Genomic DNA, 20,257 nt, shown 5'->3' with positions numbered 1-20,257 from the left:
ATGGGGTCGAAGGAACACCCCTTTGGCAGAGAACACTTGCTTAATTAATTTCAAGGAAAAGTGTTCAAATTTCGTATCTCAAATTATATTTAAAGAGTGCTAATAGATCATGACACAAGTACTTGAAAATGGCAATAGGTGGTCCTTATACCTTAATTGTTAGTTACTAATTGCATTATGCCTTTAAATCGAATGTCGTTATAATCACACAATTTCTTGTAAAGTTCGTTTTCAGTTTTCACAGTATATGATTTACATTAATAGGTTGCTTGTTGACTGATAAATTGTCTTATAATTGAAAGGTCTAAAATAAATTACAGGCTCAACGGATGCATTAGCAAAAATGCATTAGATTCATTAGGATAAATTTGGAACTATTGCTATAAAAAATTTAACGGAGAACTGAAAGAATAAGGATACTGCAAGGAAGTTTACATCGTTGCGTCAGTTTCTTTTTGTTTCATTTAATTTGTAATTAATTTGGAATATGGTTTTACACTCAACTCTTCGTTATCCGGCACTTAGTTATCCGGGTGACAGCTGCCAAACACTGATGGCGGTTGATATATTCAAAATTATTTTCACTAAACATGAAGTTTGTCCAGAGTGAATTAAAAAAGTATTATTAACATTGTATCGAAGTTTTTAATACATAATTGTGATAAAAAATGAAACATAAGCACACCATGAAGAAAATTCTCTTTTTCTTTGTCAGACAGAAAAGCCTAAATGTCATTTTGTCCCCCAGTCAGCCGGATAACGAAGAGTCTACTGTAATTTTAAGATCCAAAAGAAAGAAGTAGAACATTGCATTGCGTATCTTTAAACAATAAAGAAGTTTTTTCTGCATGTTTTGCCAATTTGTGGTTTCAAATAAATTAGATCGATATCGATACAATACACTCTTTCCAAATGAATTAGAAATTATATTTGATTGATACATTTTTTTGAGTGTATACTAGGTAAAGGTAAAATGAAAACTTCAGTGTGCTTTGGGTTTTTGTTTACAAAATATTCAGCTGTCTTCAGAGATACAGCACAGCAATCGGGTGCCGAAGTGTGTTCGTGAACTTTCGGGTTTGTTTGCCTCACAACTGCCGCCAGCGCTAATTGTCAAGTGGTGGCGGATTGTGTTAATAGTGCTGAGTGAAAAAGTTTTTTAATTGCAAAGTGCACGTGTTTTTCCTTCTTTCCACATCAACTCTTTCCCGCTCTGCATGGGCGTCTCTTCCACCTGACTGGACACATACACGGGGGCACCATGGTTCAGGTAAAAGCACTGGGGCAACTGTCTTAAATCGTATTGGAATAGTTTTTTGGGGAAGCATCCTTTGACATTGTCTGGCGGGTGAAAAATTGCGATGAAATCCTTTGAATTTGGGGCAAATCCTGGCTCTATTTCTTTGGGAGTGGGCTACTTGGGAGTGCCAGGTATACCTGAGATGCATTTACTTAACATTCCGTGGGGTTTTACCGTGGTAAAAGCATTCTGGGCAGTTCCCGGACATCACAAAGGCACCTTCGGATGCTCAAAAACCGGTGGAATGGGTTGGAAAAAATCAAAAAAAAGCGACGAATCTCGATGGAAAAATTCGTCCGGATGGGGTGGGCACAGTGAGAGCGACAGGGAGAGACAGAGAGTGGCTGGGAAAAAAGGCCAAGAGGAAAAACTCAATGATGAAAAAATGGTTATTGATTTTAGTGACGGTTTTGCTCGTTGCAACATTTTTCTCGTGTGTGCTTTTTTGTATGTTGATTCTCCTGCTGTTTCAGCAGTGATCCTTTTTGCAGGATTCACAGATATTGCGAACAAAAAAATTAATTCGGAATATGATTGTACTGGATTAGCCGGTGTTCACTTGGTAGATTTTCAGTTTTAGAGACTTTGTAAGAGTAAGAGTACTACTTTGACAGCTGTCAAATTAATAAAAGAATAAATCATAAGCCTGCTCAAAGTCTTTATTGCAGATCTAAATATAAAGCTAAATGTGGATATAAAACAAGAAACTATGTTTTAATGACTAAAATTCAAAATAAACATGATTTTATTTTTTTTTAGTAATCAGTTCAATAGTTTAGTATGAGGTTATGTATGACTTAACCTGAAAAAAAGATCATCTTTAGAAACTCTTAGTTCTTTACCATACTTTAATTGATAAGGACTTTTAAATTTCTGAAGCTAGGATTTGACACAATAAAATTTAAAAAATCATTTTTTTTTTATTATAATTACGTTAAGATGTCTATTGGCTTAAGTCCGTAAGTGGGGAATCAGTGGCGCAATAGGCAAGAACGTTGGCTCTTGGGCGGATCGATTCCCCGGCTCGACTTACTGTTGTGAGTTCGAGTCCTGCCCGGTGCAAAGATCTGAATATCTAATTTAGACAATTTTAATACGTTAATAACATTATATAATACACCGCCTACGCCCAACAACTCCGGGAGCATGGGAGAAGCATCCACAAAGCGGAGAAGGCGCTCCTGGGCGCACTACAATGGACTTAGCAGATTCTTCCATCACGGAATATGGACATTGTAAAAATGATTACCTTGTAATACAAATATCTCGATACGATTAATAATAATAAGTCGTAAGTGTCTTCAGCACGTAAGAGTCTCGTCCGGTGCAAAAATCTGATCGTCTGATATAAAGAATTTTCACATTTAGGAAAAACGTAATATATTGCTAACGAGGTGGGTATTCCGAAAATCGTCGGGAAATACAATTCACTCAAGGAAAACTCATCAACTTTTTCCAGAGCTTTCGGCTCAGTTTCCAAGCCTTTATCAGTTGTCAAGTCTTTCAAATGTTCTCTGAGATTTGTCCATTAATTTGGTCAAGATGTTCATAGGGTATGTAGAGGGAATGAAGGCACTTTTACGTCGGTTTGTGTTTTACAATGAGTAATATATTGCGTCGCTTTTTCCTAACAACTTCAGGAGTACGGAGAAGCATTCACACTATTGGGAAGGCGTTTCTGGGCGGTCCACAATGGACTTAGCACATTCTTCATTAGCTCTGAAAAATGTGACCAGTTTTAGTGTAAATTTTTTCCTGTGGTCGTACACATTTTACGAGATATCTACAAAACTACGTAGGTTGCCAATTTGGGGTTTTCGGTTGCCCATGGCGTATTAAATTGGCTTTTATTTTGTATTTGAATTTTTTGCTAATTCATTCCACAATGACAGAAAACACCGAATAAACTCCAATGTTTTTTCGGCACGCTAGAAACATATGGGAAACATAGGAAACGTCATGTCCCTGGATATGACATTGTAAAATGATTACCTTGTAATACAAATATCTCGATACGATTAACCCATTCCTTACCATGGTATTATACATCATACGCAAATTGAGTGATTTTAGATGATTTATTCCTGGGCAATGGATATTCGAATTGCTGTCGGGAATGGATTTTTAGTTACTTTAGTTCTTCAATTACTTGGAAAAAATAGCCCGACAGAGATGGAAATACATTTTGTTGTTCTTTTCTTGCTTCTCGGAAAGTCATGCATAATTTTTGCTCAAAATGGCGGACGAAGAATTCGACATCCCGTCGAATTTGTTAAAATAGGTCTTCATCCTCTTTCTTGATATGAATTTTGATTGCCAATTTGTTTTCTTGGATAGTTCCTCTATCTAAATCAATTAAATTTTTATTGAATTAATGTAAAGAATTTAAATTCGGTGACCGTTAAGAACTGTGTTCGACAGGGGCTCCTCGCACCCTATAAGATATTTTTTTTTTGTTTTTAAAAAATTCATCTATTGATTTGTAGGAAACTAATCCCAAAATATGAACAGTCTATCTCAAGTATTTCTAGTACATTGACTGCATTTATTAATAATGACATAAAGGTTTGTACAAGGGGTAATTCATTCCCATTTTTTCTGACAAGGGTTTCTGGTTTCTCGGGTTTCGTGATGCAAATAGTGGGTTTCTCGGGTTTCGCGATACAATTCTTGGGTTTCTCGGGTTTCGTGATGCAAAAATTGGGTTTCTAGGGTTTCGTGAAGCGTTTCTTAGACAAATGACGAGGGTTTCTCAACATGAGTTACCCCTTGGGTTAGTATGAAATTCCTAATTGGCCTATGTTCAAAATCATACTAAATGTTTTTCGGGATAAACTAAAACATTTTACTGAAAATGATATTGCCTTACGGGTGGTTGTCTGAAATAATAAAACAACAATTTATAATGTCCAACACGATGTGGCTATCAAAATATTCACAATCACCCTTAGCATTTTATAGCTTATTGTGAGTGTTTTTTTTTATCATGCTGCGGCGTCCACGGTCCCATTCCACCCGCCAATCCGGGAATCTCCCGAAGAGCTCGCTATTTTTGGGATTGACGGACGCTCGCGATTTTTTGGAGGGGGTGGTATATGGACAAAATATCGTTCTTTTGATGCAGGACGCGCCACGCAGGTGCTTTTTTTTTGCTGTTGGTGCTACTCAGGGTGGCGATTGGTCACCACCCCAACATACCAGGCCACTCTCGCTCCATCGGGCATCCCAACTTTTTTTTTGTTTCAGCATCGAATGCAGATGAATAATTTCCTGGGGTTCGCGCACGGATTTCAATCATGAGTCGCTTTCGATTGTCGTTCTCTCTCTTTCTCTGTTTCTCTATTCTTCTTTTTTTCCTATTTGTCCTAGCTGGGGGTATACACTGTGCACTCCCGTATTTTTTGGGGATTCTATCAATTTTTTGGGGGGTATGGTGGATTCGCGGAAAATTCCACGGTTTTATATTGAGTTGAAATTGTTAATTTGGATAAGAGGTTTCATGTATAGAGCTGTTTAGATAAATGAATGTCTTTATTAAAGGCTTTAGATGATTACGATGTTGGGCAGGATCTGCCACAGGCTATGCAACTTCTCGGCGAGATGAATAATCACGTAAAACAGGTGTCGGATCTAGTTGAGAATATGCTACAAAAGGTTAAAAGTGGCGAAATGTCAACAGAATATGGACTGAGCTTCCTTGAAATTAAGTATCACATGCTTCTCACATACTTGATCAATCTCACATATGTCGTCCTACGAAAATGTTCAGGTAATTTGTTAAGTTTTTGGTTAACTTTCTCGCTCCTGGGCTAAGTAAATGTTGCCATTTCTGTAGGACAAACTATTGAGAATGATCCCTCAATTGACCGTCTCATCGAGATTCGAACAGTTCTTGAGAAAATTCGGCCGATTGATCACAAGTTGCGATATCAAATTGACAAGCTAGTGAAAACAGCTCAGGTTACACCGAGTTCTGGTGGAACATTAAGGGCTAATTTGGGCCATGCGGTGACTCCATTGCCCGAAGAGAGTGCTCAGACACATGAGTCGGAAGAGAGTGAGGATGATGAGGCTGAGGAGGAGAAGAATCGAAAGCGCCCAACGAAGGCTGGGTCCAGTGGGGTCTATGTTCCGCCTAAACTCATTCCCATGTACTATGATGAGGATGAGGGTAAGGTGGATCGTAACAGAAAGCAAATAGAACGTGCCAAGAAACGATCACTTGGGATGTCTATAATTGAGGATCTCAAGGAGGAGTATTTGGATACTCCGGTGGAGATATCGGGTACATCGAGAGCCCAGCAGATGTTCTCAAGAGCACAAAAGGAGAAGGAGGAATTTGAAGAAACATATCTGACACGTTTGCCAATAACGAAAGCTGAGAAGCATCACCAGAGGAAACTGACAACCCTTGGTAATTTTTTTTGTTATTAATTCACTTTCTTTTTTCTAGCAAGGGAAAAACTGGGGGATGTGGAAGTATTTCAATCGTTTAAAAACGGTGTAGCACGTTTGAAAGACAACAGACTATGGTATGGCTTCTTGGAATGTGACGTTCTTTGTTCTCTGTTTCATGTGAACTAGGGAACTTGACGTCCACATGTCCGCTATTTCAAGCCTTTTCTACATACTGATCTCATTAATGATCGGTAGTAATGATCGGTAGATTACAGTGGTAACAATTCGGTACCACTGTGATCGGTCTCACAAAGGCAACCCACCTGTAGAAACCAGTTTCCATAGTAGCACAGTCACTCGCTATAGAGAGAATAGAGAGTGATACGGAGAAATATGATCTTTATCTACTCTTAAATGTGATACGGGGATTATGACTTAGTTGCTAACGAAGGGGAAATTTTCAACACGTTTAAAAGGTTTTCTCAGTGTCCGGTAGACAAGTGTCAGCCTATGATGAAAACACTTTTCGTCTTGCTCCGAATTTACGGTCTTGATGTGAACAAATTTCTTCAGTAGCTGCTCTTCAGTAATGATACGATCGCTGTTTTACCATTATCTTGCGAAATCGGTTATTATACAGTAATTTATCGACGACATAATGTTTCGACCTTACTGTTCCGAAGCTACGAGTGTTTCAAGAAGGATGTACTTGTATTTTCGGTTCGATGGAATATAACAAAAGACGAAGGATCAAATGATGAACATAATAATAATTTATTGCTAATCTCCATTTTCTGCGTCTGCCGCCGACTTCAAAACCGACTTCACCGGGTAAGACGGCAGAAAACTCTGGATCACTAGTCGTATATGTCGCTGATATGTAATATTACTATAAGTAACATAGCAAAAATACAAAAATACAGCAATATTGACAGTCATCATGGCGAAAAATGGAGAGGAGATCAGCAACTGGACTCCGTGAAAGAGTTCGTGTCGCTGCCGACGAGTCAAAAAAGAACTATAGATTGGGATAAAATATATATAATATAAAAGAAGATTTAACTAAAATGCAAAAGTAATTGTAATAAACACATTAATAGGGAAACAAGGAGGGAAAATAGACTATCATTCACGTAAAGAAAGCATAGAAGAAAGGATTTCATTAAATTCATAAGGCAGTATAGTATTTGTAGATAAATTTTAAAGCAACTTTGTGAACCTGTTATGAATCTGTGTGGAGAGGCATAAGGCCCGGAGGAGATCCCACAAAGCAGAAGGCATCAAAAGGGGCTCTGGTTGTACACCTAACATTAAGTCCGGGCTGCCGTACAACTATAGATACCACCCGGAAATTACCTCAAACCAATCACGGCAGAAGTTGTGATCCAAGTCCAATTACAGTTTAACAATTCGCACTTGTATGTAATTTTCCCGATTTTCCCTACCATCTTCGATGCCTGATGGAAAGGACATTCATCATCGAAGCATCGTAGACAGAACATCGTGACAATTAGGAGAGGTTAAGTGTTTTCGTCCCTGATTTCGACATGTGTCGGAATGCCTCACTATGTTTGACCATAGAAGAATATATTTTGGTATGTCGACTACGGTCACTGTACCAAGATCATACCGCAATCCTCGTAAAACTGACTGGTCAATTTTTCATCAGATTGATCTTGGCAGAACAGTACGTACATGCCTGGGAATTAGGGTGTTTCATCAAGGAAGTTGTTCTTCGACGACCATACGATCAAACGCTGTTTAGAGGTGGCTGAACGACCCTCTGTAGAACATTTTTCTGATTTTACACTACAGAGAGGGTCGTCCAGCCACCTCTAAACAGCGTTTGATCGTATGGTCGTTGAAGAAAAACTTTCTTGTCTCATCAAATACAGCACCCTGAGAATAGTGCCAAAAATTTTTTTTTCCTTGTTGAAACACCCTACTAGGGATGCTGATGTTATTGAAGAGTCAGTCATCAGAGTGAACTTGACTTTGCTCACGGCATATGAAAAAGCTTGTCCATTGACTACTGATCTCGTTGAAGCAAAAAGAAATGCACTTCCTAAGGAATTTCATTTTTGAGACAGAGTAATTAGGTCTGATGCAGGATCGTGATTGGGATGAAGCGGCTGCACGTAAACTGGAATATAAAAAATCGATTAGAAAATTGAAGAGGTATCGGAGGAATATCTTTTCTGAAATCTAGGCTGTGTAAGAAACGGCTACGATTAAGAAAGTTGTGTCTAAAGATCCTTTTGAACGGCTTGGATGGCGCTGCACGTTGATTAGAAGTAGTATTACCCGATGCTACTAAAGCCGAGATAAAGGCGTGAATTTTGTCAAAAATATCACTTAAGGAAGCTACTACGAAACAATTTGCGGCTAAATTTACGCACATTTTTCAAATTTTTTCACATTTTTATTAAACGAAAACAAAAACAATATCAATTCAATTAATTGACGTGCCAACTGAGATTCAATTATGCTAAACCTTCTAAAGGAACCGTAGCGTCACTATGTTCACTATTTGACTTGTGGCGCTATCTAACAAGCAAATGGTGGCAAATGGCTTTAGAGTGGGAAATCGAGGCTGCGCATCTATTAAGACAAAGTTAAAAGAAAATAAATCCAAACGGTATCAAAATCCGTTCATATTCCCAATTGCTACTAATACTAAGGAAGTTCCAGAACTGATTTTTTTTCTTATCAAATTCAGGTACTTTGGGTGATGAGTTGACTAGATTTGGTGACATGAGTGCTCTGGAAGGAGGCTCGTCCAGGAATAAGGCTGGAAAGCGCAAACGAAAAGGGGCACCCAAGAAGAGAGGAGGCAAAAAGAGGAAGTTTAAGTAAAAGAGAAGTTCCCAAAATCCAAATCGTATTTTATTTTGTTTGTCTAATGCTTCCATATTTTTTTTTTATTAAATAACGTTAAGGATTTTTGTTCGTTTACGTTAATCGTCTTTCAATTTTCTTTTTGATATTTAAGTTTTTTACGAATATGTTTGTTAGGATTATTTTACGATTTAGGTTTTATTTGAAATTTTGATTAAAACTTCTTGTTGTCCTAATTTGTTATTTCTTTTTGAGTCGATTGCTTTTTTTTTACTACGTAGTTTTAAAGTATAGAATGTGGTTTAAAACGCCTTCACAACATACTTAAGTGAGGAAGAAGACAATGAGAAAGTTATTAAGAATAGTGTATAAAGAGAAGCAGAAAACGCGTGAGCCTTTAAAATATGTGTTGGTTGTCCTCTGATTAAAAAGAAACGTTCCAAAGAATAAGATTGAAAAACTTGGCGATAGCAGATACAAAAAACAAATTAACGATATTAAAAACAGTCAAAAGAATGGATAATTAAGTAACAGACTCACAGTTGCCTTCAAACAATAAAAAAAACATTATTAAAAAGAAAAAAAATAAAACAATAAAAAAGAATAAAGATGCAAAACATTGATTTCCTACTCCCGCCCAAAATAATAACTACAACAAAGAATAAAACTCAGATAAGATTTTGTATATAAATCAATGTTACATTTTATGAATTTGTTATAAAAGAAGTAAAAAAAGGAATGAGACTTATGGAGATATTCATAAAAGAAATAGAAAAAAGAGATTACCACGCCAAAAAAATATGAATCATGAAAGAAATCTTATTCAGCGTAAAAGAGGACAACATCATAAACTTTTCCTATACAGTTACTAACGTCCAATAGTTGAAATAACAATTGAAAAAAATAAAAAGAAAAAGAGAATATATTATTTAAACTCATTAATGCAAAAACTTGCTAATAGAAAGCATTTCATGCCAACTCCAATTTTTGCACACATTCATTCGGTTCTTGCAGTTTTTAATTCAGTCAACCCTTTCTTGTTTTGGAAACGTTTTTTGGATAATGTCGAAAATGTAAAATTGTATAAAAAAAATTGTCGGAAATTTTACGAAATATTTTGGAATTTAAAAGAAAAAAAAAGAATTTTTGGCTAAGGATTTAAAAAGAAAAAAATTACCATAAAATATTCAAATGATTGTGTGTATGTAGATTTGGAAAAAAGAGACATTCTTAAACTAAGATCTAAATTTAGTAATCAACAGAGAGATGTCCAAGTTATATTGATATTCAATTTACTAGTAATATTCTTAAGTAACTAAATGACGCATTTAATAATTTTTAATATGCCAAAAAATATTTTTAAAATTTTAATGAATAATTTTGCTCCAAAAAAAAATTAATAAATCAAAGAACCAAGATTATTTGTTTTAAAAATTGTAAAACTATCTTTAAAAAAAAAAGAAATTCTCTAATATCTAAGGAGAATTGAAGAAAAACTAATGAAAATATGCTGAGAAAGAATATCAGAATAATCGAATACTTTCAGCAAGATGAAAAGACTTGAAAAACTTTTTTACGCTCTCGTTTTATTGGCAAAAAAAAAAAAAAAAACGGATGAAGATTTAAAATAAAATTAAATCAATTGATGGAGATAATTTTTTGAATATACTCAGAATTTTGCTCAAATACTAAACTCGTGCACAAGATACCAAGCAAACTTGTGAGAGTTTTAAGAATTTATAGTCACTGAAAATTAATTAATTTTTGGTCTTATTTGCTTGGCAATATTTCCTTTGATTTTCTTAAAAGTAATCAGGTCGTTTTTTGACCTCCAGAATAAGCCCCGCCCTGAAAATTTATTTAGCTCCACTCCTTTGGAAAGTATGATCAATGTTCAATAACTGTTCAATAACTGTTCAATAACGATGTTCAATAACTGGAGATGGTAAAATTTCAGAAATTTCACAGCAGTCGCCATCTACTTTAGGCGGAAATTCATGAAATTTCTTGAAATTTACCAAATCTATCAATAACCAGATGATGTTTATTGTTTCACTACCGAGAGCGGCATAGAGCGTCCATCATTTAAAAGACTCACCTTCGCAATCGTTACCAAAAGTGGACGGAAAGTTTAAGAAAGGTGAATTACAAAAAATGTCCCCACCATTTCATAAGACATTCTCGAACTCAGCATAGAATGTTCTGTAGGAAAGTCCAGGGAATTATTTAATAAATTACCTGAGAAAATTTCCACAAGAAATCATCAAAACTTCTCTAGGAAGTTACCCATTTTTTCGAAGCTGAAAATGGTCTTGGGAAATACCTGCGATCTCCTTGGGAAATTTCTTCCTCTAAACTCGCTAATTTCTCCAGCGATTTAGTACGTATTCCCATGGGTAATATCTTCGAGGATTTCTATGACAAAATTCCTTACACAAATAATGAAATTTCTATTGAAAATCCTAAGGAATATCAGAGGAAACAATCAATGGAAAATTCTCAAGGAATTCTTTGGGAATTTCATTGAAATTCTAATTACGAAAATTTGAAAAGAATTTTCTATGATCTTGTTGGGAAATTCCCACATCCCAAAAGGGTAATTTCTTCACTTATTCCTTTCAAATTTTCAATAATGGAATTCTTGAAGATATTTGGGGGGAATTTCACTACTCAAACATTGACATTTCTTGGGCAAATCCCAAGAAATTTCAGAGGAAATGACCCATAGAAATTTATCTAGGAATTCTCTGGGAATTCCCTAAGAAATTAACGAATTTTCCAAGACTGAAAATTCAAAAAGAATTACTTGTGATTTCCTTCGGAAATTTTGACAGCTCTATAGGGTAATTTCTCAAGATATTCCTAAGTTGGGAAGTGTACGAGAATTTTGTGCCAAAATTCACTGGGTACATGGTGAAATTTTCCCAAAGAATCAATAGGGAAATTTCACCTGGGACGCTTTTTTAATGGGGATAGGTTATTATGTTGATTTTTGAAAAGACGTAAGTTGCTAAAAATTATGGCAAACTAAAAAAAATATAGCATAGGGTCGAAAAGTTTTGAATATTCTATCTATTATTTGGGAAACATGATATTGTGCTTTTAGTACAGAAGTGAAGCAGTAAAGATTTATCTTGAATTGTGGTACATTGAGAGTTCGGATTATCTATTGACACTAACATAATGAGATTTTTGTATACCTATTCCTACCAAAGCCGGTCAAATTGACCGGTAACGGAAAAAGACCACACTGTCGCCTAGCTTTATTCTTGGGTATGTTTTGTTTTTGGAGTCACCCTTATAAAAACGGCAACTCTTCTCAAAAATTCCGGCTCGGTCTCCAAGCCTTCATCAGTGTCTGAAGCATAAAGAGAGCCTTCTTTATTTCCTTTTTCAAGTAACAAATTTTATTCTTTCTGTACACTTTTGTTTTGTAGAGTTTCCTAGAGGCGATTTGATTCATTCATTTTAAAAGCGTCCCCACCTTGATAAAAATTATTTGGAAGAGAAGTACATATTTCTTCTGAACAATTTTTGATCAAAGGAATAGAACTAGCAACTTGGAATGTTCTGACAACCCTCCGCCGCCAAGTCAATGTAAAGAATCCAAATACTTCATCTACCCGGTCTCTAAAACTGGGGTAGAATTAGCTATATTTATTACTTGATTATTTATTAACTGAAGTGTTAGACGTAAGTCCATATGGAGCCGCCATAGGCATAGATCTTGATGGTAATAGCATATAATCAAATGAGATCTTGAATGACTGAAGTGGAGAACGATTCCGTATAAACATTGGTTGATCACGGGTTAGTTGGTCCTAAGCTTTAAGCGAAAGTTGAACATATAAAAAATATAAACTTTTGGTTTATAGTTTTTTAGTGAAAGGGAATACAGCTCCAATTCCGTAACCTATGGGTAACTCAATTGGTCAAGTGGTAGAGCACTCGCTCTATGATGCAATTGTTCCGGGTTCGAATCCCCTTTGGGTCTCCAGGAATTTTTCTGGCTTCGTTCGGATTGCATCCAGTGAGCTTCACTGCACTTGATTCCATGGGCATGGGACTGACAACCTCATCCCGTATAAGAAAAAATAATAATTCATGCAATTCATGTCTAGAAATCCCCTTGCGGAAAGCCCTAATTCCTTCACGGAATGCTGTGCCAGTATTATTATTATTAATTCCGTAGCCTATTAGAATGCGTTTATTGTGGGTCCTATAGATATAGAGTAATATCTATATTCTATGTAAGTATAAAGCTCATTCTGTCAGCAGAAACTACCATAAAGTAGCCGTCGAAGCATACCGAAAGAGTTGTCTTTTCTGTTTCATAACTGTATTACCGTGGAAGTCTTTCGTAGAAAGATATCGTGGTTTGGCTCAGCAACTGTGCTAACTGAATCTTATCTGTCTGTATTCATTGCAAATACTGCGCAACGGTGCATCATTTACAACAAATGCAGACACAACGCAATTGCAGTTGAGACAGTTGCTGATCCAACCGATGATATGGTTTTGAAGGCCGTATATATTTTTTTTAGACTATGATGTCTCTATCTTCCTTAAATTTTTGTTTAAAAATTTGTTTAAATTTTCAAAATTGGTCAAACTTTCAGTCTTTTTTTGCTTTGTCAAAGGGTCTTTTTTGTTCACAGGGCATGGGATTTGGGGCACTGCACTTAATTTTCTACTTATTTTTAGAATTTTTAGCAATTTTTCTCTCTTTGTGTGTCTTTCTTAAGATTTCTTAAGATGTAGTCTCACAAAGAAATCTTAAGAAAGACACACAAAGAGAGAAAAATTGCTAAAAATTCTAAAAAATAAGTAGAAAATTAAGTGCAGTGCAGTGCCCCAAATCCCATGCCCTGTGAACAAAAAAGTCCCTTTGACAAAGCAAGAAAAGACTAAAAATTTGACCACTGAGGAAGGCTTGGAGTTCGAGCCGAAAGCTTTGGGAAGAATTTGAAAATTTTCTTTGCTTCTTCTTACCCGACGCTCACCGGTTTCCACACCTATTGAATTAATCGTCGGAAATTACCAAAAAAAAAAAAAACATAATCCCAAAGTTCATATGCCGGGATTGCGTATATCTCTTTTTCTATATAGAGAGATGTTCAATATTCATATCCCAAATCATCTTGAGTATTTTAATAGTTTCAATAATAGAGAACCGGTGAGAGTTAGAGGATGGGGTAGTTTAGAAAAAGACGACTTTTCCCAGAACTTTCGGTTCGGACTCCAAGCCTTCCTCAGTGGTCAAATCTAGAGTTTTCTTGCTTTGTCAATTAGTCTACTCGACATTTTGTTAAGATCAGTGGCAAAGACAATTAGAGCCAGTGCCCCTTACAGCTCAGTTAGTAGCATATTCAGCTACAACTGAGCAAATTAATATAAATAAAATTAATTAGTTAATAAAACAGCAATTTTGACAAAAATTGTCCCCAATGTGTAAAGGTATCTAATAAGTGGACGAGATCATACAAGTTTTCTATAGGCGAGCTTGTTTAGGAATTGAAATAAAATTCACATGTTGAATATTAAGAATTCAAGGGAAGTAATGCCAAGTGAAATTATGCCTTTATTTCTATGGAAAATACTATTTTTTGCATAAAATCTTTGTTAAGTGAATTTAAACGGTACTATGAATAATACTTGCAACTATGATTCCTGGTGATACACACTGACTTAATTAATTATGAATAGGACTTTAAAGATTTTCTTTGAAATGCAAGTGCCATAGAGAAGGTGGATATCCTTATTATTTCTCAATCGTTTAGTAAAGTGAATGTTTACGAATATTATTCTGCTTTGTTAAATTGTTTTTCTTTTATGTTGTGAATTTTTTGATAGTTCTTTTTTTCAGTAATGTTTTTATTTAAAAATGTTTTTATTGAAAAATATATTTTTCTTTTTCCTTTTTTTAACTATGGCACTTTGGAGTGTAAAACGAGACATTTTAATGAGAATGAAAGATGCTAAACAAGTGCATATTTACACCTTAAATATTGCCTTCAAGTTTTACATGAATTAATTGTAATAGAAGTTGGAGAAAAAAAAACTACACTAAAGATGAAGAAACCCACAAAAAGATAAACAAGAGACAAAGAGAAAGATTAAAGAAACACAACAACCAACAAATTGAAATAGAAACAGTTACTATTAAATATAAAAAGAAATGAAATAAACAAATTAAACAAATTATTAGTTATTGAACTAAAGATAAAAAAAAGAAAACTTAAAAAAATAAATAGGCAATTGTATTGTTTTTGATCATATATTTAAAACAATATTTACAAAAGAAAATAATGTGGTGATATTATTATTAAAATGAAGAAAAAAAAAGAATACTAAATGAAATAACTAATTATTAATTTTAAGGGTTATTGTTTCAACTTTTTCAGTCAACAGTTTGAAAAAAAAAAACAATAGAAAACGAAAAAAATAATTCCAGAAACAAGAAAAAAAAGCAAAAATGTTTGAGAATGAAAATCTTTTTGGGTATCTTTAGGGCAAAAATTTGAGAAGAAGCAAAATTTTGGCTATACGAAAAAAAGCTATAAATAAAATAAAATTCAAAATTTTTCATATGAAAAAGAAAAAAATATCGAAGGAGGTAAATCATGACTTATATCTCGAGCTTGAAATATTAAAAAAAAAAGAAAACCAAATATTGACAAGTAAATTTAAACTTATGTCTTAGGTACATAAAATACTTTCTTATTTTGTCATTTAATCTTTTGTAAATTCCCCAAGGCTTATGGGGAAGTCTTATCAATATTCTTATATAAATTGCGTTGTGTGTCTTTTTATTAGTACTACAAAAAAAATGTTTGGCAAAAATTTTAGACGTCTAACTTCTTTATTGTAATATTTGTGTAATTTTGGTCTCAAAGCTGCATTGAAAAAAAAGTTATTAAATATAATCTACCATTTTGATCGCTACAAAAAAATGCAGCAAAAGAGAAGAAATTGTAATTGCGTTCTATTTTAAGTCTTTTAAATTAATCGTAAAAAAGAACAATGGCAAAATTTAGTCGAAATTCTAAAGGAGTAACAGTTAAAAAGTCAGTCAATTTATCAATCTCAATTAAAAGCAAGCTTCAACTCGCTGAATAGAATCATAAAACATGAAAATTGATTGACTTTCGAGTGGAGTTTATTTTATGTATTTTATACTCTTTTTCCCCCAATATACTTTAATTGGATGTTCAATTATAATTTTAAAGACCCTTCTTGGGAAAGATGAAATTTAATACAACACATATTCAGTAATATTCGAGACATGAGTTTTATTTTTCTCTGCGGCGATTTTTTTTACGACTAATAAGATAAAGTTTTTGCGCAAAGTTTCATCCGTTGAGAATCGTAAAGACTTTATTCGATATGAGAACATCGATGTCATACTTGTGAGTCCATATTAGGGATGGATTACATTCAGATGGTGAGTGGACATATTCATAATCGATTTAATGAAACCCTTATTTGGATCTATGTTAATCATCATCGTGGATCAAGAATCCTTTTCTTTGAAGTAAAGGGAAAGTTTACATCATACGCTAAACAAGTCGTAAAAATACTCTGCAATATTTGTATAGGCATAACAAGCGTTCTTTTCATTGGAATTGTTTTTTTTTTAGACATGAGAAAGTTTCAAGGAGCAAAGATGTTCCTGAGCAATTACCTTAAGGAAATATACCTATTTTCTTATATGAGTTTAATTATCAGTTCAGGTTTTATGTCTCCTCAATAATCTGATGGATCATGTAACATCCTACTTATCTTATTTACGTCAGGTGGAAGAAGACAGTAGTTCTTAGAGCTTAAACAAAGTGTCTCATGTTTTTTAAAATACTTAAACTCATGACTTGGATCCTATATTTCAAAACCACTGAAAAAAAGTTCATTGAAACCGGTGAATAAACGTAAGAGATAGAGTCCGGTCCATATGGATATAGTAAGGGTCGGGGTACAGTGGGTTGGGGTAGAGACGGATGGGACACATCGTTAGAAAAATCTTGATCTCAGATATAATATATACTAAAATTTTGTCAAAATCGCTTCAGAAACACCAAAAAAGCAGTCAGGTCATGACATTTTTGGTTATAGCTCTCGGGACAGGGAACTTCGAGGGAGGAGTGCGAAACACCGTTGGAAAGGTCTCGACCTCAGTTACAAAATACTAGAATTTGAAGAAAAATATCGCCTAGTTTTCGAAATATTCGAGATCGATTAATCGAAAATCGATTTTTCGATTAATCGGACCTTCGATTTAATCAGATGAAATTGTGGAGTTAAAATGGTTGTAGTACTAAATTAGGGCTTTCCAAAACATCAAAATTTTTCGAATTCCGATAATTAGAACCGGTGATATCGCCATTCTAAAATTCAATTTTTGACCCCTTCTAGCTCGGGTCAGGACTAGGGTCTAGCTAGGACCACATAAGCTGAGATTGTAAAGAATTTTAGCTAAAACTCGAAATTTCATATTTGCAAAACGGTACCAAGATATCAGTGGCGCAATAGGCAAGATTGTCTGCTTTTGGGCGGGTATATTTCCGGCTTGACTCTCCGTTGTGAGTTAGAGTTCCGCCCGTTGCAAAGAACGATCTGAATGTTTAATACAGGAAATTTTAAAATATAACTAAAAACTAAAACGTAATATAAAGCCTTTGCCCAAGAACTCTGGGAGCATGGAAAAAGCATCCACAGTACAGGAAGGTGCTCCAAGACCTTGCTTGGAGCTAGAGGCGGGAAATATAAATTTCCCGCGAAAAGGGAAGGGAATCCACCAGCCGGGCTCTATTTCGCTATCAGGTGGAAAATCTCGACTATAATAGTAGTACAGTGCTGTCTCGCTATATGCACAGTTTGGATACTTTTTTTGACAGTTCTCTCTCTGAATATGCACAATTTTTTTTTGAAATTCCCAACGGTTTTTTTCGTTCTTTTAATAAATAATCATTTTTTATTGTTCTAGAATTTCCCGTGTTATTTTAAATATAATATGAGACAGAAAAAATAAAATTAAGAAAATTAAAAACAAGAAAAATTAGTTACGAAGAAAATAATGTCAAAATGTAAACAAATTGATTTTGAATGCAACCGACACAAAAGCTGTGCATATAGAGAGTGTGCATATAGAGAGACAGCACTGTACCTTGCTCTCACCGAAATAAATGGTTTGGTCTCATTTTCTGGTCAAATATTGTTTTAATTGCGTTAGAAATTCGATGTAAAAATTGGAACTCGAATAGATCCATTTGGTTCATTGTAAAGATCCTGTTGCTTTTTCTTTGAAAAGTTCGAGTTAAAGAATCTTTAATTTTAATCCATTCATTGAATGTACTAGAAATATTGGGGATAGAATGTTCATATCATATCTTGAAATTAATTTCTTACAGATTAATGGATTGTTTTTTTTTTGAAAAAAAAATCGGATATTCTTTACCGATCGGGTCGGCGAAGACCATTTTTAAGTGATAAAGGAAAGTTTCTGATGAACAACCGTGATGTCCGTCAGGTTTTCTAAGAAATTTCCTATATAAACGTGTAAAACATAATATTTATTTCCAAGTAGTTTGAATGTTTGAATACAGGATTGAATATGAGGAACAATACGAACATGTCAGGAGATAGCAAATCATGAGGGAATAAAAGGCAATATGTCACACTACAAAAATCGAATTTACTGAAAATCCTCTGTCTAACAAAAAAAAAAAAAAATGAAGATTATCCCTTCCTGTAAATCACGGTAAAAAAAAATTCTCCCATTTCACTAAATTCTTCCTGAACCCAAATGTTGTTCAGATGGTTCACATAAATTTCTCCAATTTTGATATACAATATACCATAAATGTCCACGAGAATTCATAAATTGCACAACATTAATATTAATTTCTTTATTCTACCGCATCGAATTGATTGGATTTTTTTTTGTTCTTCCCTTTACACCCTTCGTTCCCTGAGTTTTCCTCTTGCTTTCCCGGTTTTGTCATCACATGGCTCCCAGAATCTCACTCCGCCGAGTGATTCTTGTGGTGGAAACTTTCATAAATTGCTTGAATAATTACAGCGATGAATGGAATGATGGAGAGGAAGTCAAAAGGAAAAAAAAAGCTACCAAGAGATTTTCTTGTGATTGTGCTCGATATCAAAAGACGAAGAAATCGGAAATATTTTATTGGTAGTTTCCGTCTTGATGATTTTTTTCACCCAAACCACTAGCGTCTTTCGTCCCCTTTCATAACAAACATTTACTACATGATTCCCGATTAGAGTTGACCAACTACCAGATAAAAGCTAAGTTTAGTAAAATCACAATTTGAAGCAAATATTAACTTGATTCTTCAAAAATTTTATAAGCATTAAAAACAAGATTTTCCAGTGTTTAACATTTGTTGAGCTTTTTTTTATCAATATCAATATCCTTGAGGTCATATATATCATTAGATATGTCTATTGCAGATTTTAGGTAGCCTTTCATAAATGGATTTTCAGTAGATATTTTGAGTTGTCTTCAGCAAATAATTGCTCTTTCGTGCCTGCTAAAGATATCGTGGTCTAAAGCGATAGCCGACGGTGGTGTAAGTGAGCTAGGTTTTTCAGGACAATCTGTCCTTCCGGTGAGCGTCGGAATTTGTTGATCAAATCCTATGAATCAAACACACAATTTTACCAGAGCTTTCGACACTAATTGTGTTAAAAAATCGTGTTAAATTGTTAGTGAGCTCCTAACCAAATTCAAAACCGATGCATAAGAAATTAGAGGAATTAGTGACAAAAATCCTAAAGAAAAGACCAACAAATAATCACTGAGGAAGACACGATAAGTGTCGAAAGCTCTGGTAAAATTGTGTGTTTGATTCATAGAATTTGATCAATAAATTCCGACGCTCACCGGAAGGACAGATTGTCCTGAAAAACCTAGATAAGATATCGTTTAGGTTTTTGTGCTCTCGAACTGAACAACGAAGCGTTATTTTCTAGTCAAGTTTGGTTACCGAACGGGTTCACAGACGTAGCTGATTCTTATTGGAACGTCCACTACCTCTTCCCGAAATGTTTCACTACCCATGGCTTTAGAACACTTTTCCAGACAATTAAGGCAGGTCGTTTTAAACCTTGTCTCTTTTTACTGCTCGAATTTGAAGAGAGGGCAGTATATACTCATAATCACCTTTTTTCCAATTTAGTACATTTCTGTAGCCTAAACGATAGGAGATATCAACTTCAGATCTTCGGTGATATACCCACAAGTCTGTATTGTCCAGAGGAATCTCCTCTTCCTATCCCTTCCAGAACTTTTTTTTGAGACTTTTCTTGAAAACGGTTCCAGTGATTTATTTTCGGATAGACACTTATGACCGAAATAATTTTCGACATCGAATTTCCATAGATCAAAGTCAAACCACTTTAAAGGATCTTATTTCTCAATTGATTTGTCTAAATTTGGATTGTTTTTAGAATTCCAAATCGACTGCATTCCAAAAATACAGAAAATTTCCCTTTGCCTAGAAGGACGACACTAAAAACTTCCTAAAACAAAGAAAATTTCCCTTTTGCCCTAACAGTGAAAACTGATCATTAAGGACCTTGATGTTCGACTGTTAACGCACCCTAAAGTCCTTATCTTTTTAAAGTTGTAAAAGTGTTCATGTTTTATCGGAAAGTTAGACTCCAGGTGTGTAGTGATCTCAGCCTAATTTAATATAAAGTTAT

General features: G+C 34.6%; 1 protein-coding gene across 1 annotated transcript; it reads left to right on the top strand.

The window, feature by feature from the left end:
- Positions 1-1,048: 1,048 nt before the first annotated feature.
- LOC129807921 (neuroguidin) lies at positions 1,049-9,156 on the top strand. Its single transcript, XM_055857527.1, has 4 exons — positions 1,049-1,270; positions 4,841-5,069; positions 5,136-5,714; positions 8,418-9,156. Exons 1-4 carry the CDS (start codon positions 1,262-1,264, stop codon positions 8,552-8,554), a joined length of 954 nt encoding a protein of 317 aa, XP_055713502.1. The 5' UTR covers positions 1,049-1,261; the 3' UTR covers positions 8,555-9,156.
- Positions 9,157-20,257: the final 11,101 nt, after the last annotated feature.

The sequence above is a fragment of the Phlebotomus papatasi genome, chromosome 3 (genome assembly GCF_024763615.1).
Source record: "Phlebotomus papatasi isolate M1 chromosome 3, Ppap_2.1, whole genome shotgun sequence".
In the NCBI taxonomy this organism is placed as follows: domain Eukaryota; kingdom Metazoa; phylum Arthropoda; class Insecta; order Diptera; family Psychodidae; genus Phlebotomus; species Phlebotomus papatasi.
The sequence above is the reverse complement of the archived record's forward strand: the minus strand, read 5'-3'. Positions and strand labels throughout refer to the sequence as shown.